At 37.5% G+C, this 17,444-nt stretch overlaps 1 protein-coding gene and 1 long non-coding RNA gene across 3 annotated transcripts in view; both read left to right on the top strand.

Moving 5' to 3' along the window:
* LOC139133031 (SCY1-like protein 2) overlaps positions 1 to 14,328 on the top strand; it is a 429,639-nt gene extending 415,311 nt beyond the window's left edge. For both annotated transcript variants that reach the window (XM_070699430.1, XM_070699421.1), the window contains exons 13-16: positions 10,174 to 10,292; positions 10,744 to 10,844; positions 11,703 to 11,808; positions 12,984 to 14,328. In XM_070699430.1, the coding sequence (XP_070555531.1) occupies positions 10,174 to 10,292; positions 10,744 to 10,844; positions 11,703 to 11,808; positions 12,984 to 13,931 (1,274 nt within the window). In that variant the 3' untranslated portion in view covers positions 13,932 to 14,328. The remainder of the gene's footprint in view (positions 1 to 10,173; positions 10,293 to 10,743; positions 10,845 to 11,702; positions 11,809 to 12,983) is intronic.
* LOC139133004 (uncharacterized) lies at positions 6,881 to 7,497 on the top strand. Its single transcript, XR_011552519.1, has 2 exons — positions 6,881 to 6,933; positions 7,314 to 7,497. It is a non-coding gene; the product is annotated as an uncharacterized lncRNA (long non-coding RNA).
* Positions 14,329 to 17,444: the final 3,116 nt, after the last annotated feature.

Genomic DNA, 17,444 nt, shown 5'->3' on the forward strand with positions numbered 1-17,444 from the left:
AATATGGTCCATTTGAACCACTGAAACTCTATTTGGGTGGGTCGTACTAAAAATGTGGTGGTCACCAGCAATCATTGAGGTATAGGTAAAATGCCATGCCCCAATAATGGAACTTTCACTTATTAATTATATTTCCATCCGATGTTGACCCTCAGGCAACTGCGGCTCTTTGTTTTTTATTTGTTAGGTATGATTATTTCCATATACAATAAAGAACCACTAAAGAGTTAAAATAATGTGAATTTTGTGTTGGAGAGCAGAGGTTTTTAAAGCAGGTTTTTAGCTCACATTTTGTATTATATATACCAAAGAGAGCTTATATGGTAAGTCGGTGGCGTCTGTATGTATGTATTGTGGTGAAATTTTCATATTTGTATTTTTAGGGCTGCTTTTCCATTTTTGGCCAAAAAATCATTTTCTCCCAAAGTTCTTGTTGGATTGCTTTGAAACTTGATATTCAGGATCCAAGGGTTGACTTCTGTGGGATTTGGTGAAATTTTCATATTTGTATTTTGGGGGTGATTTTTCACACTTTCGGTCAAAACATTTTCTCTGAATAAACTACTCTGATTGCTTTGAAACTTGGTATGCATGTACCTAGAGGCAACCTTGCTTGAGTGTCTTCAAATTGTGATGAAATTTTCATTTTTGTGTTTTTGGGGCAGCTTTTCTAATTTTTGGTCAAAAATCTATTTCTCTGAAATTTAATTGTTCAGTTGCTTTGTAATTTGGTATAATAATAATAATTTATTGCCATATGCATTAAAATACAATGGAAATTGATTTTTCACGTGCGCATCAGTGAAAGAATTAAAAATATCATAGACTGGAATAAAATACTAAAAATAAACACACGTTAAAATACAAAGACTAAAAATACGAAATGTGAAACAAATATATTACATTTGATTTAAAATTCGAACTGCTGATGGATAAAAACTCTTGCGAAAGCGTTCAGATTTTGTTCTGATGCATCGATAGCGTCGCTCAGATGCATCAGAACAACTTTAATATCTGGTCGTACTAAAAATGTGGTGGTCACCAGGGGTAAACTTGGTAAATTACTCACTCTGGCCTGCCATATTGAACCAAATGTGAGCCAAGTGTCATTGATGCTATGTTTTTGAACTCATAAAAACAATCCTGGCTTTGTTTAATATATGCTTTTTTGTTACAATATCTCTTGAAGTGCCAAGCTTTTTATTACATGCCTTGTATATTGAGCGTTGCATGCTCCAGAGAATTCAATGCTAACTTATTGATGACATCGTGGGCTGCATAGTCATTATTTGACTGAACTGAAACTTTTTCGAGTTGATAACTTCAGAATTTGAAAATGATCAAATTACCCAGTAAATGTGCTACATAGGCAGTACTGTTTTTACACAATAATTCATAAAAAATTGATAAACCATACAACAGTTATTTAAATACATCAATGTGCTAACACAACAACTCATCAATATTCGATTATGAAAACTGTTCTAATTTATATAAGTATATGATAATTTCATTTGCATGTAAAACCCAGAAATTTGGAGTGAAACTTATGTAGGAGAGCATGTGATAAAAATGTTATAAACCAAATACGGAACTCTAACATGTACCCTCGAGGCAGGCGACCGCTTGCTCTATGTCAGGAGGGCAATGCTCATTCAAATACCCTCAGGCAAACAGTCCCTTATTTGGGCTATAATATACGGTATACCGGTACAGTTTACTCCTCATGACATCATCATTTTCTGTCCCAGGCACAGGAAGTGATTTCATAGTGAAACACGTAAACATAAATACACTTTGTTCCAGCCTTGCTAGTTATATTGTCATTGTAACATTAATATGTATAGTTTCCTGTTCAAGTTTTGAAAGTTAAACCAGTTCAGATAACACTTTCATCTCTATTAACTTTCACATTAGACAAACGTCTTTCAAACACCAAAATTTTACTCTACAACGGTTAGAAGCAATAGGAGCCAAAGATGTGAAGATTTTTAGATGTAAGAGTTCATAGAAATTTATGTCTGGTCTGCTTGATGTAAAAATAAGCTGTATAGAGAAGTGGGTGTAATGGTATGACCACTTTCTGCAGTGTTTTACTAATTGAATCAGACGTTTAATAATGTATTTCCGCCTGAAGATAATCATCCCTTTACCTGGAGATTGTATTATTTGCCCATGTTTGCCCAGCCCAGTTAGCGTAACTTCCTTCCAACTTGGGAATATGTCCAATTCTGATACTTTATTAAACCCATGTGAATAACATTCCTTGTCAAAATGAAGATGTATGAAAAGAAAAGGAAATTCATCCTGAGAAAAAATTACTTAATCCCCAATGACAAATTTGTGTTTGTGGTAAATCTGTATTTTTCATTTTACATGCATTTGTGTAATGTGAAATGGTTCCATAGAACATTGGTTTTTACCCTGTGTCAGCCTCTTTATAAGCAGATCCAAATGTTTTACATCTTTGTCAGCCTTGAAGCTTACAGCCTCAGCCTTTCAAAATGGTGAATAGAAATTTCTGTTTTTGCAAAGTGCAAGTTAATTGTAAGCTAAGAAAATAAACTCTTACCTACCTTGTCACTCTCTTCTTGATGGTACGTGGTATGACCAATGCAGTCTGAGATCTGAATACTGTTAAACTGATTCTACAAAAGAGGATCTTGTCTGGAGTTTGATATGGCAGGATGTTGTTTGTTCTGTGGCTGCTGTGTCACAAGACGATGATGTCAGCGCTCTTTTCTCTTTCATTTTCATTCACTGGGGGAACTTAGATTCCATGAAGATTTAGATAATTATCAATTCTATCCTTTGTGCTGTGACTCTCGGTGATATTTGACTCAACAGTACTCTTTAGTGTGTGGCCACCCTTTTCAGATATGATATATCAATGGAATCTGGGACGCTTGAAACAACAGTGTTGACACAGTTGTATAAAACGATTTGAGGGAATCTGCCTCTTCAGATTGTAGGTTTTTAATTTTTTCATGATTTTTCAAACCTGATATTTATGTTTATAAAATCATTAATCATGGAAGAAGTGTCTTCAAATCGCAGTGCACTCACACTCAAACCTGAACAAAAAACACTGCTTCTTGAAGTCTTGGTCAAATTATTTGTCCTGAGACATGTCTTTTGCTTTATGCCGCTTCACCTTTTAGTTAGTTTAAAATCAGTGTAATTACTAGCATACCCATTGGACATGAATTCAATATATCTGAAACAAATACTGTCACTGTGTTTATTTGTCAACCATTGAAAGCCCACAGCTGCATACCTAGACTTGTCCAAGTCTGTGGGCATATATTATAAATATCAAAACAGAATAAATTGAAGAAATAAACTTCAGCAGACTGACATGTTACTGATAGGCTTTTGAGTAGATCGTTGGTGAACACCATAGCTCAGCATGTACCGGTAACTGCATGCTGCCAAGAACAGCCAAGTGACCAAGGTCCATGCATTCTACTGCATACCTAGCTTAAATAAATTTAAGTCACAATGTTAATTCTTTGAAGCCTGACCTGCTGGTTACTCATGACACCATTTGGTGACCCTTGACGCCATGCCTGACCCTTACCAAATTTTGTGTCCGGAAAGTGCCCGGAAAGCGCCCCGAAAGTGCCCGGTAAGCGCCCAGAAAGCGCCCGGTTGCTATTTTCACTGTCCGGAAACTGCCCGTTTTGATGTTGACTTAGAATTTTCAGTGAATACATGCATCCGGTAACTGCCCGTTTTTGTCCGGAAAGTGCCCAGTTTTACTGACTTAGTTTTTTTCACTACAATTTACTGTCCGGTTTTTGCCCGGTTTGCTCATGAAATAGAATTTCTCACACCGGTAGAAGCTGACTTAGTCTCTTTATAATTTTGGGTGTCCGGAAAGCACCCGTTTTAGATTTGACTTAATTTCTGCTCTAACAAGGGTGTCCGGAAAGTGCCCGTTGAATAACAGACTTTAATAATATCACATTCAAAGTGTCCGGAAAGCGCCCGTTTAATAAGGAACTTAACTCTGACTGCATTCAAAGTGTCCGGAAAGCGCCCGGTGAATATGGGACTTTAACTCGGTTGCATTCAAAGTGTCCGGAAAGCGCCCGGTGAATATAGGACTTTACATCAGACTGCATTCAAAATGTCCGGAAAGCGCCCAGTGAATATGGGACTTTAATTCTGCTGCATTCAAAGTGTCCGGAAAGCGCCCGGTGAATATGGGACTTTAATTCTGCTGCATTCAAAGTGTCCGGAAAGCGCCCGGTGTATACAGGACTTTAAATCTGACTGTATTCAAAGTGTCCAGAAAGCACCCAGTGAATATGGGACTTTAACTCAACTGCATTCAAAGTGTCCGAAAGCGCCTGTTGAATATGGGACTTTACTCTATTTAGGGTGTCTGGTAAGTGCACCCAGTGAATAATACTTTATCATATGTACCTACATACGTATAATGTCGTGCACAGTGAGAGACAGTGGAGGAATATGACAGCTTGAACCCCATGGCGAGAGTGCAAGTGCGCCGTACCAGGGGTATTTGCACGAGTGTTTGCGGAATCTTGGGGACGTGCTTTAAGGAGTGGCAGTGAGTGAATTCAAGGACAACAGGATACAAAGCAAACATGAGTGAAAATACCCCTGGTACAGTGAGCTTGCTCGCTCGCAATTTGGTCCCGTTATTATTACATGTGTTTCGTCCTGTTTATTTTGTCTAGAAAACAAAAGAACTAAAACACAATAACTTGTGCGACACTAATTGAACAACTCATTTGCATACAGGTATGGAATAATGTTCTTGGTACTTTGCACTACTATATAAATACCTGTGGTACGTGCGCACACTCTGTACATATGTAAAAATCAACTTTATTTTCTGGTCTGTACCAGATGAGTGATGAGTAAAGCATCATGGGAAAATCAATTCAGACTTCTTTATTCCAAGTCGTTTTTGTGTAACAAAAAATCAGAATTTCTCAAACACTTCACTCTGGCAGAAATCAATGAAGCATAACAGACTAAGGAAAAATGTCTGAAATGATTTTTACCACAACCAACTGGCATTTCTTGCCTTTGCACACAAACTATCGCATGAACAGTCCTTTGACTCAAAACTACGTTAACCATTGCACATAATATTTTTCATGTCATTTCTTTCTACTAGAGGTATTTTCAAATTGTGATATTGCATTTTTTTTTCATTTGGAAGCTATACCTTTCTGTATAATTACATGAATTGAGAAACTATCATTTTTGCCAATTTAAATAGATGCTTACACAACCTAAACTTCCCTTACCGAAGATTATTTCTACTGCAAATTTGCCATAAGTTTGCTGCAAAATTATGCAGCAAGCATATACCTTGCAGGAAGGAGTTGCAGAAGTTTGCAGCTAGCTGTGACCCTCCTGCAAACCGTTAAATCAGTTTGCAGTAAACGACTCAGTTGCTGCAAATTTGCGGCAAACAAGGTTATTGCTGCAAATATGCAGCAACATGATTGATATATTGCCCACTATTTCATTACCAGGGAGTACACACTGTGTACCATTGCACTTTGTGACAGGTCATATATAAGCAACACAAAATTGATCTTTCATGTATATTTTATATTCATTTATTTTTATAACAGACAATCGACTTTTTAAAATTATAATAACTGGTAGATAATGGACAGCTTCAGTTAAGCTGGTGAAAGTGACATAACTCAGCAACATTGCATCTATTGAGTGCATCCATAGTATACTGTAGTGACATTATTATGTAATAAGAGTACCCTTTCCAATCTGGTTGGGTAAATCACCGTGGGTAAATTATGGTTGGATCGACAACTGAATTTTTTGGAAAACACATTTTTAAAACAGAGACTTGTCTGTCTTCCAAGTTATACCCTGTATTGTCTACGAATGATACCACAGTGCAAGCAGTTTCGAACGAAATGTGCATCTGATGGTCTGTAAGGACAAGTCGTAGACTTTTGTTTACTGCAAATCTGTTCCTTAAAAATATCGACTGATGAGAACTTTTCATCGTAGAAACAGACAAGTAAAATGTCAATGCATTCAATGTTTGGTATAAGCAAGGACCCGCTACTATAGACTACCTCCAAGCAGAGTGGTACAGGTGCTCCAGCTATGTATCCCATCATAGTATTATACACGGTGCGTACAATGCACTGTAAGCTTACAGTCTGTGTCCATGGTCCCATCAATATCGCTAACAAAATCTCGCCTTTTGATGACATGAATTGTGGTAAAGGCTTTTGTCCATGTTTTCAGCGTTAGAGTTATATTGCCGAGCACAAATTTGAGGTTTAAGATTACCTTCCGTCCCAAGCAGCTGTACGAAAATCCAATACGCTACTTCGCCAGCGTCTAACGCGTCCTGCATAGAGCAGTCGAAATGTTTACACTCTCAGGTCACGGTTCATCAAGTTCAGTTCGCGCATTGATATTAATTCTTCGTGCTGAAAGAATTTTACTCTCTTTTTTAGTCTTTCTATGATTACAATAACCGTTTTCATTAAAATAATAAATTAAATGCTATGTTAAGTATGAAATATAACGGATTGGTGCAGATGTAGAGTCAATTCAAGCGTTTAAAAACGGAACTACATTATCAATCGCGTAATGATTTATAGATCGCACTTCCGTTATCGTCATGAGGCTTGATCGGCGCGAAGTTAGATTTTGGTACCATCGGCTGCGTACTTGTGATCAGGGAGTTATCTGGTTGACAATTTTGTGATCTTTCTATGGAATCACCATTCAAATGATATCACAGTGTTGCAAAAACGTGTATACAGTACCAGGGACAGACGCAGTTCTAAATTTGTGAACGCGAAAAGCAGTAAAGATACCTACTATATTTTCTGAGTACGGTATTTACACAGCACAACCGGGAATCGTCCAGCGTCTGTCTGCGAGCCGTTCACAAATCATGTACATGTAAGTCAATGTACCGTTCGTCTGTACATCGCTATTATGTTCTGTAATCGTTGTATTGCTATTTTTACCTACAGTTAAATTTTCTTTGAGTACTGATTCATACTGAACTCGCTTTCGTTTCACAATAGTAAGTGCTGAGATTTTTGCAGATTGTCGCCGCCCTGTATGTAAACAACATACGGCGAGTTCAAGTTGTCCGCTGTCGGACATTTTAATTATTATTAATTCGATCATAAATATTTATGCATTTGTTTGCTTCAATTTTTCAACTTGATTTTTGTCTCGTTTTTAAATAATTATTGATCTCTTTCATGAAATTTACAATGTTTGGTCAAACGGTAAAGACTTACACTCTTCCCTGAACGATTTATATTTTTCAGAATGCATTGCTGGTACTCTAAAGGGACAAGAAATTCAGAGACCAGAAAGCCAAATCGCAGCCGTTGACAGTAATGTAAATGTTACATGAAACTTCTCGAGCTAAAAGAAAATCTCTGGAAGACACTTATGTGGCATGAAATGAACATGGCATATAAAATAAATTGTACTACAATTTGAATTTAACCTTTTTTTCTCAGTTGTCTTTTTATTAAATAACTTTATTTGTGCTGACCATTGTTTCTTGTGAAACTGGTATTTCACTGCTTAGTTGGATAAAACACACATTGTGCTGTCCACAGTCTGCTGTCTGCCTTACGTTGTCAGGTTTTCTTTCTCAACCATGTCACTGACATTGGCCATGTCTACACAAGTGATTTTACAACTTCTGTGTACATATCTGAACTGAACTTATTTAACTTATTATATTTTTTGAGAAGATAAAAAGTTTGAAACTTGTGGTACAATACAAAAAATTTCGCTGTCACTTAAATGTGTTGCTTCTTTGGTTTTCAGTATCTCTTGTCTATTGTATGTAGTTTTCTTACTGTTACTGAAATTGGTAAAAGTTTATTCCAGAGCTGACTGTTGTGAAATTATACCAACTTTTGAAGGAAATTCTGCATGTGTAATTTGCAGCAAATGTTCAGTAACATGCAAAATAATTTGCTGCATGGAGTTGCAGCAAATTTTCAGTAACATTTAAATTAATTTGCCGCAAGTTTGCTGCATGGAGTGTGCTGCAAATTTGCTGCAAAGAGTTTGCTGAGTTTTTGAAAATTACGCCAAAACTGCAGGAGACTGGCACTGGTCAGTTTGTGCCATAAACGAACACTTTCTGGAGAGCACTTCTGTAAACTGGGCAGAAACCGGGCGCCCGTTTTTTGCCTGGTTTGTGTACCATCAATGGGCGCTTTCCGGACACTTCTAGAAACCGGGCAGAAACCGGGCGCCCATTATTTCCCTGGTTTGTGTACCATCAACGGGCGCTTTCCGGACACTTCTATAAACCGGGCGCCCGTTTTTTGCCTGGTTTGTGTACCATCAACGGGCGCTTTCCGGACACTTCTAGAAACCGGGCACAAACCGGGCGCCCGGTTTGTGCCATAAACGGGTACTTTCCGGACGCAAACCGGGCAGAAACTGGGCGTCCGGATTTTGCCCGGTTTGTATTATAAAAACGGGCGCTTTCCGGACACTTCTAGAAACCGGGCAGAAACCGGGCGCCCGGTTTGTGCCATAAACGGGCGCTTTCCCGACTATTGAGTTACACATCATGATAGATTGCACCGGGCGCTTTCCGGACACTGAACCAGGCGCTTTCCGGGCAATTACCGGGCACTTTCCGGGCGCTTTCCGGGCACTTTCCGGACACAAAATTTGGTAAGGGGACCTCTGACATATGTGGTGACATATGACCTATGATATCATGTGGTGACATATGACATCAAGTCATGGTGTGTACACACTGGAATTCAGTCAGTTACAACTTTCTAAGTCTCCATGCTTAGAAGATAATCACATTATTGTGCAAGACTTCTGTCAACACAGATTCAAAGGAAATTCATTGATAATAAAAGCTGCACTTTACGTATTTTACAACGAATGTGTGTACGGCTCACTGTGTATGATTAGGCCCAACAGTCATGTAATTATAGACCATCACAAAATACTGTAAATTACATTCAATTGGTTGCTTTGACTTACTCTGCCCAACAATTCAGACAGTTGTGAATTGAAATAGCAAAATTTTAACATTTACGCACGGCTGCACTAAGCATCATGCTTCTGGAAGGAATTTTATGCATCGTAATATGTATGATGTTGGAGGGACTACATACCCTAACGTAACTGCATACAGTGTTAGCTCGATCCTTTTAAGGTAGATCTTGCCTTGGGGACAGTGATTCCGACTGTCAAACTTTAATAATTCTTTTCTGATGTACCATGTGTGGGGATTCTTTTTAAAGCTCATGGTGTAAGAAAACTTTTCATTGGCTTAGTTTTTTGAAATTTGAAAATTTTATTTTCTCTCCATAGAGTGAGGCGCTAGGCCACACAGTCGGTTGCCATATTGAATTTCAAACATCAGTAAATTTTTGATTGTCTGTTTCTCTAGTACTAAAATTTGTATGGTGACCTTTAATTTTTATTCTTGATTTTGAAAGAGAATGGTTGAAAGATTTCTTTAGGAAATTTTTATCAAAAGTTAATAAGTCTTTTACTTTTGAGGCACATACTACCTTAAAGCAGCATAAATTCATCAACAGTACCATCAGCTTTTCTTGTTTGGGAGTCACACCATGTGTATCAAACAGATAAAGTCAAGCTTTTAAAGCTACTCAAAGTGACATATTAAGATGGCAGAACAAATAACCTATCATTTTAACATAGATACCGTACTCCAGTGGCTATACATAACTTTTCACGATATAAAAGGGGCAGAAGCTACAACTTTTGATGATTTTTCTCACTATCTTTATTTTTGAATGTCAACTACAGTTTCTTGTTCTACGCAGAAAGCATGTAGAGATACACAGTATTCAGCTTGTCAACTCAGCCTGTACATGTCACATGTGTAGACTGCATTCATTTTTGGCAAATGAATTCAGGTCCGGACTTAGAATTGAAATGTAAATAACAACAGGGAATTTAACATGTAATTACCGGTAGGCAGTGTTGACAGGCTAAAATAGTTGGTGTTTCGACATGCTTTGGGAAATAGAACAAGAACTTGCAGTTGATATACACAATGTAAATAGTGGGCAGATCATCAAACGTTACAGCTACTGGCCCTTGAAGACACATTTGATGTTGCATTTATTCACTGCAACCCTGATTTTGATGTTTTTTCACCCCCAGGTATTTACAAGACAACATTGGAACACAAGAAATTAGGAATCACCAAAGATATCTTGGCCACTAAAGTCTTACCGTTTTTATTTCCACTGTGCATCGATAATAACCTTAACCTTAATCAGGTGAGTGCGGTTATGTCAGTGTTTAGGCGATCTTGTTCAGCACATCAAAATCTCTTTTTTTAAACTACCTTCTTAACCTATAAAGACACAATTTTGTTTTAACTTCAACTTTGGCTTGAAAAAATGTGTCTTTCATAGAGAATAATGCTCTGATTTATCGAGAGATGTCAACATGACAAATTCACTGTACTTTTACATATAAAAACTTCACAAAATAACACAAATTACCAACATTCCAATAAGGTCTCAAGTTTTTTTGTTGCCTGTCTCCTGCATTTTGTTCAGTTCTCCATTATGAAACCCTAGGGCACAAAAAATTAAATTTTGTTCACAGCATTGTCTGTTCCTTTCAATCTCAGCTGAATGCTAAAATTTGATGTAGAAATGGTTTACACAAGGCGAAGGCCAACCAATATCTGAGACTTTTTGTTTGTTTTTGTAATTTTTACAGTTCAATGCTTTCATATCTGTGGTGAAAGAAATGATGAAACAAGTAGAGACAGATCAACGAAGCAAATTACAGCAACTCAGCACCATGCAGAAAGAACAGAAGTAAGATACCCTTGGAATATGTTGTCTGTGCTGAGAGTCTGTACCAAACAAGCTGTAAAATAATGATAGACCAGCTTTAATTAGGGCGCCCCCAGTGGTCAGAGTATCTTTGCTTTTGTTATCATTCCAAAACATGATCCACAGCTCCTCACCATTGTCAACAGCACCTTGAAGCAGGCAGTGGAAACTGAAACCACATTGCATCAATTGCTAACTTTTGAAAATAAATTGAATAATTCGGAATGCTATCACATCTTTAACCTTCAATTTGCGGTTTTCCTCTCTTTGCAGCATCATTTGTCTTGGAAATAGTGATGTCAGCTAACTTTCACAAATTGTTTTGTCTAACATGTATCATCCCTTTAGCTTTCTTATAAAATTAACATTTTAAAGTAAAATTCAGATGTCTTTGTTCCAATGTCACTTTTGAAATCTTTCCCAGGAAAAAACAGATGAGCTCATAATGCCAACAATACTGAAAGATGCATACTCCGCCTTGTTCAATGAGACAGCATGTTTGAAAGACATGTTCAGAATGAATACTTTTGTTGTCCCATCTGTAGTTTGTGAATGAATCTTTGAGTGTGCTATTTAAGAGAGAGAGAGAGAGAGAGAGAGAGAGAGAGAGAGAGAGAGAGAGAGAGAGAGAGAGAGAGAATACAGAATATAGTTTGATTTTGATGACGATCAAGATTTGAAATTTAAAGTTTTTGAGTCATGGTTGACCATCAGTTTGGTGTGTGGTGTATGGGAGGATCCGACTAAATCAACTTTGGAAAATGCCATCTTTAAAATGCAAAAAATTCATAAACGTAATAATTATCACTTTGTTTATTTTTGTCACTCTGTCTTACTTAGAAGTGCACTTGAGTTTGCTGCAGAAACCAACAACAGCGGCAAAAAGGAAGATTTCTTTGATCAGTTGGAAAACTCTGGACAGAAAAAGAAAGAGACGGACAATATGGTAAGAGCTCTATCTAGCCTTATCAGTCACCAATTTTATTAAAAACATCATACCCACCTGTTGATAAGAATAATTGTTCAGCGTTGTGGAAATAAAGTCACGACGGTGGGGGTCACATTATACCAGAATTATAATATTAATATAAACCAGGTGGAAGTTGAATCCACAGTGATTACCTCAGTTTGTCAAAAAAAACAAAACATAAAATTGAAAAGTAAGTGAGAATCAATGATCACAAAAAGTTTTGTCGCAAAACAGCGAAAATAACAGTAACTCCCCATACATGGCCTGTCAATATCTCTGCATGTCTTTTTTGTAAGTGTAAGGTGATATGCACCTCAAAACTGAGAGATTTAATGTTTTACCCTATTTTTACTCAGAGAAACTTTAAACATGTGAACTTTTGCTAAATCACAAATAGAGTAAAAATGGCCACATTCTAATATGAACTCTATGTATTGGACAAAATAAATTTTTGATTTTCGCAAAAAAAAACACCCTAACAAACAAGATAAACAAGAAAAGATAGTGAAACTCTCATTTACTCTAGAAGGTTCATAAAGTTGAATGAGTACAAACAAGAAGCATTTTAGCAAAGTATTGAAAAAATCCAAAGGTCTGAATATCTATCCCTGACTCTGGTGCATTTTACCATACACTTTCACCATAGGCAATTGCATTGTGATTAGAATGTGCTATAGTAGGTATGTAGTGGAGTATAATATTCATGATTGCAGTATGCGGTGTATTTTCACATGGTCAAGTCCCAAAGGCAAGATGGATTGTTATAACTAACAGTGCCCCTGTACAACTGTATCGCTTGTTTCGCAACAGTAAAAGCTGCAAGTTGAGACACTACTTACTGTGGATTTTGATCCCCTGGTCCAAAAAACTTTAGACAAAAATACACACGGGACAATCTGGCATATCGGATGTGTTGTTGTTTTAGGGTTTAGAATGCACTTTTGAATGTATAAAACGATTTTATTGGTACCATTTTACAAGCGGTATAGCCACAAACTGATGAGTCAAATTGCCGTACACAAAACACAGATGCCTTGTACCGGGGTAATTATGACACTGTGTATTGTGTACAGTGATTGAAGTCAGCAGTTTGTGGCTATACCATTTGTAAAATATGGTGCCATCTTATCTGTGATTTTTTTATATTCCAGATGGATAAGATGTTCAAGAGTTTTGGATTAGGAGGTTTCATCCAATCAAAATCTGACAAGCTCAGCGCGGCCTCCCATGGAGATGACTCACCACCTAGTAAAGCTCCAAGCAGCCAGGCAAAAGTACCACAGTCTAAGGTTTCGCTGAGTCTCGAAGAGAAACAGAAATTACAGAAGGACCAGGAACAGCAGCGGAGATTAAAGTCACAGCAGCCATTGCAACCTAAGGAGGCACCCAAACAGAATAAGCCCCAAGCTAAAGATCTGACGGCAACGCTTACGTCGTCATCAATGATGGGGTTAACATCAAACAGGAATGGGAGCCTTGGTACCGGAACTGGATGGAGTGGGTCTGGGAACAATGTGGGAATGGGGACTGGGGGCGGTACTATGGGGTATGGGATGAGCCCAATGTCCGGTGGTTCATATGGAATGCAGACTGCAACCAGTGGTGGTGGTTATGGAATGGGAATGACAGGTACCAACACTACATTTGGAATGAGCGGCACTTCCGGGTCTAGCAGTGGCTATGGAATTGGTAATCCGGCATCCAGTGGAACATATGGAACAGGAATGGGTTCAATGTCTACAGGTTCCTCAACCGGAGGCTTTGGCATGGCTCCATCAGGTTCCAGCTATGGAATGGGCACAATGGGAAGTGCAGGCTATGGAATGGGAATGGGTCCGCAATCCACAATGTATGGAAAACCACAACAACCGAGGCAGCAAGCAACCCCACCGAAATCTAACATTGATCTGTCTGCATTTGATAATCTCCTTGGCACTCCACAGTCACAGAAACAGAAAATGAGTATGAATCAGATGGCATCTCAAAGTCACACACAGGGTCAGAGGTCAAATCAGTTAGCAACCACACAGAGTCAACCACAGGGTACAGCCTCCAGTCAAAACACTGCCAGCAATGACCTGTCAGACTTCCTAGGTTAACCTTAACTTTGCTGGAGAGTAAATTCCTACATCATTTCATAGGTCACCGGGTGGGGGTCAGGTGGTCAAGGTTCAAAGAGCTCCCTGTCTCCGTGGAGCTTACACTTTTTGTTATACTTATGGAAAGGACTGATGTACATGTATATGAGAAGGATGTATTTACTGCATTTTATGGAAAATGTCAATAAGTAGAAAGTGAATTTATTATATAAAATGCAGAAAACTGTAAAATGACAGAAACCACTCATGTACTAGGAATTTATTTTTGTGGTAAAAAAATAATCCACAAATGTTAACTTAAAGGGACAAAGTCGCCCATTTTTCGTGAATTTTGTTTGATAGGAGATACTACTTATATTAATTGACATGTTGAAAGATACTGAATGAATGGGTGACCATGCATAATTCAACCCCGATTTAGACAAATTAAATGAAACCATGGCGAAAATGAACTAATGGTCATGGCCATTAATTCATTTTCGCCATGGTTTCATCATCTATCGTGTCTAAAACCGGGATCGAAAATATGCATGGTCACCCATTCAATCAGTATCTTTCAACATGTCAAACAATATTATCTCAAACAAACTTCATGAAAAAATGGGCAACTTTGTCCCTTAAAGAATTTGTCAAAGCATAGACCCTGGAGGGTTTTTCTCAAGGGGCTATGGTCAAAGTTTGTGTTTCCTGGGCATGGATTGGCTAAAACCATCATGTGTAGTAGACTTGGTGTGTTGTGCATTAAGACCTAGGTAGCAGATTCTACTTGAGTGTTGTCAGTGCCATGTACATGTAGCTGTCGTTGAACACTGCCTCTTCAATGTCATTTACCTTATAGCCCAACCTTCTGCAAGTATGTGAAACTCTGTATTATATATACTGATGTGCATGTTCTGTAGATATGTCTAACTTTGTATAAATTCTTGGTACCCTAAATACAATTTTGCCACCTACCGTAGAGTGAGTCGTAAAAGTTTCAGGCAGTTGAACAACACCATTGAATATTCATAAATTACAATACCGGAATAACGGCAGATAAAAACACTAGGAATAGAGAGATCGAATATCACGTCTTGGTGAGGGATCTCCTTCTTACTGGTTGACTTCTGTTCTTTGAAACACCAAATTGAAAGCTTTTGCCGTGAGGTACACTTTATTGGCAGACAATCTTTGATATGAGGTCAAAGGTCAAGAAATTCCCATGCTCGTCAGCAATCATGAATTCATGTTTATCACATCCACAACATATGCCCTGTATGGTCACAGGGTTTGGACAGTGTCAGTTCTAATGAATGAATGAATCCTTTATTTTATTTATGATCTGGTTTATGACAGTCCAGCCTGTATCGGCATACATGTATATAATGATCCTGCTCCAGTCTTCAGTAATTGTGTGGCAAAAGAGAAATCTGCATCTGTTATTAAACATTTTTGTCACTAACAGCTCTTAGAGAATAATCAGATGTTACTGTATTGAGTTCTTAATTCCCAATGCCTTGTTATCCAACTCTGATGTCTTACATTCATTTGTCCCGTACCGGGGTCCATCTAAGATATTTACATGATTGGTCATTACAACACAAAGTCCCCACGGCATGTATTGCTGTGACAAATTCCAATAAATTGCAGTTTGTAAAAAAACATACTCATAGCTAGACATATTCAATTATTTTTACGTGAGGGGTGGTGGATAGTTCAAGTACACAGATGACAAACAGAACTTGTTGCAATAGGGGGGAGGGGTTTTGCTCCATTTTGATGGTTTTGTGCAAATCTACACTTTATGCAACATTGTACTTTTCCTCTCCTAAACTTTTATTTAACACTGTCACCGCTATGGTTTTGGCCAATTCTTATCAATGGTGAGTGAAGACCCATCTACTTGGAAGTGGTGGTGAACATGTTGAAAGTGTAGGGTCGGAAGTGAAACGCAATGAGTTTGGTTTCCCATACATAATTTAATTACCCACAGTTCCTTGGGCAGACAAGAGACACTGATGTGCTGTGTCAATGGACAGAGCTATACTTGTGCAAAAAGATAGAAAAAAACAGGGAAAGCTCATCATTGATAGATTATAGTCTTTCTGGTAATGTCATTGATAAATATACATTTTTAATCAAAGTGCAATCACTGTAATGTATATTTATTTTGTGTACAGACCAATTTTAGTCATAGGTCGTACAAGAAAATGATAACAACTTTTTTTCTGTAAAATTTATAATTATTTGAGTTGCAGTTGTTTTCTATTATGTTCATACAAAATCTTATACCCTACTGTTTTCTTGGTTCAGCATCAATGGACGTTGTAGTAGGAAAGCATCTTTCCATGTTGTGTTGGTAAACTTTCTCTGTTCTTGAGCGTCTCACATCAACAGCTGTTGGATTATTTTTCTTCTCATCCATGACAAGTGACATTTTTGTAGATGTCCTTTGTCTTTGTCAGTTTTATTCTTTCCAGTACTGTAGTGAAAATTTTCTGCCTGTCTGCATTAAACATTGCAGTAACTGTTGTATTTCTATTTAACTTTTTGATTTCAAATGTCACTTTCATTTACTGTAACACAGCTTTGTATCTCTCAACTTTACTGTTGAATCTCTCTTTGAAATTTGTTTTATCTTTTGTGATATTACTGTATTATCACATTGCCTTTTTGTCGCTATGTCACAGATGTCATGAAGAATGACAATTTCTTTTCAAGTAGTTTCCCCAGGGTCAGTATTATCTATATGGCCCAATGAGGGCGCACTTCAAGTTGGTATCAGGAGCAAGAACTACATGATTTACTTAGCATGCACTTTTTTTGGGCACAGGGATTATAAATGCTGATTCTTTTAGATTCAGAGTCTTTTAAGTATAGAATATGCCACTAGGACAGATATTCAGACTCTCAAAGTTTTACAATTCTTTTTTAATCTACCACTTGTGGGGGCTCCTTATAAAGCTCATGGATTAAGAAATACTCTCACAAGACTAAGTTTTTGGAAAATCAAAGATTTTATTTTTCCCCATAGAGTTAACACAGGCATGGCGGCCATTTTGAATTTCAAATATCAGTAAATGTTGGGTAATTTGTCTCTCTAGTACCAAACTTTGCACAGCGACCCCTGATTTTTATTCTTGATTTGGTAAGAGGTTGAAAGTTTCTTTGAGCCTAGAGAAACTTTGGGCAAAAGTTGAAGTCTTTCACATTTCAAGGCGCGTACTACCTTAATACTCAGTAGTCCTTTTCTCAGCAGCTGTAAATATTTCTCCTAATTTTTTCATTCATTTGAACAAACTGTACACAAAAATTCTTCACAAATCATTCCAGGATAAATATAAAGGAGAATTACTGCAGAGGGTTTGACAAAAGGTACAAAGTATGTAACATGAAAGGTCACAAACTGATTCAAATTCATTCAAATGAATTTTGTGTATGGAATTTCACACTCATTCCTCATAGACTGATTTCATGTTTACAGCGGTTACTTTAAATTTCCAATATTGTTAGAGTACAGTGTATTAGACTTTC

This window comes from Ptychodera flava, chromosome 1 (assembly GCF_041260155.1).
Source record: "Ptychodera flava strain L36383 chromosome 1, AS_Pfla_20210202, whole genome shotgun sequence".
Classification (NCBI taxonomy): Eukaryota; Metazoa; Hemichordata; class Enteropneusta; family Ptychoderidae; genus Ptychodera; species Ptychodera flava.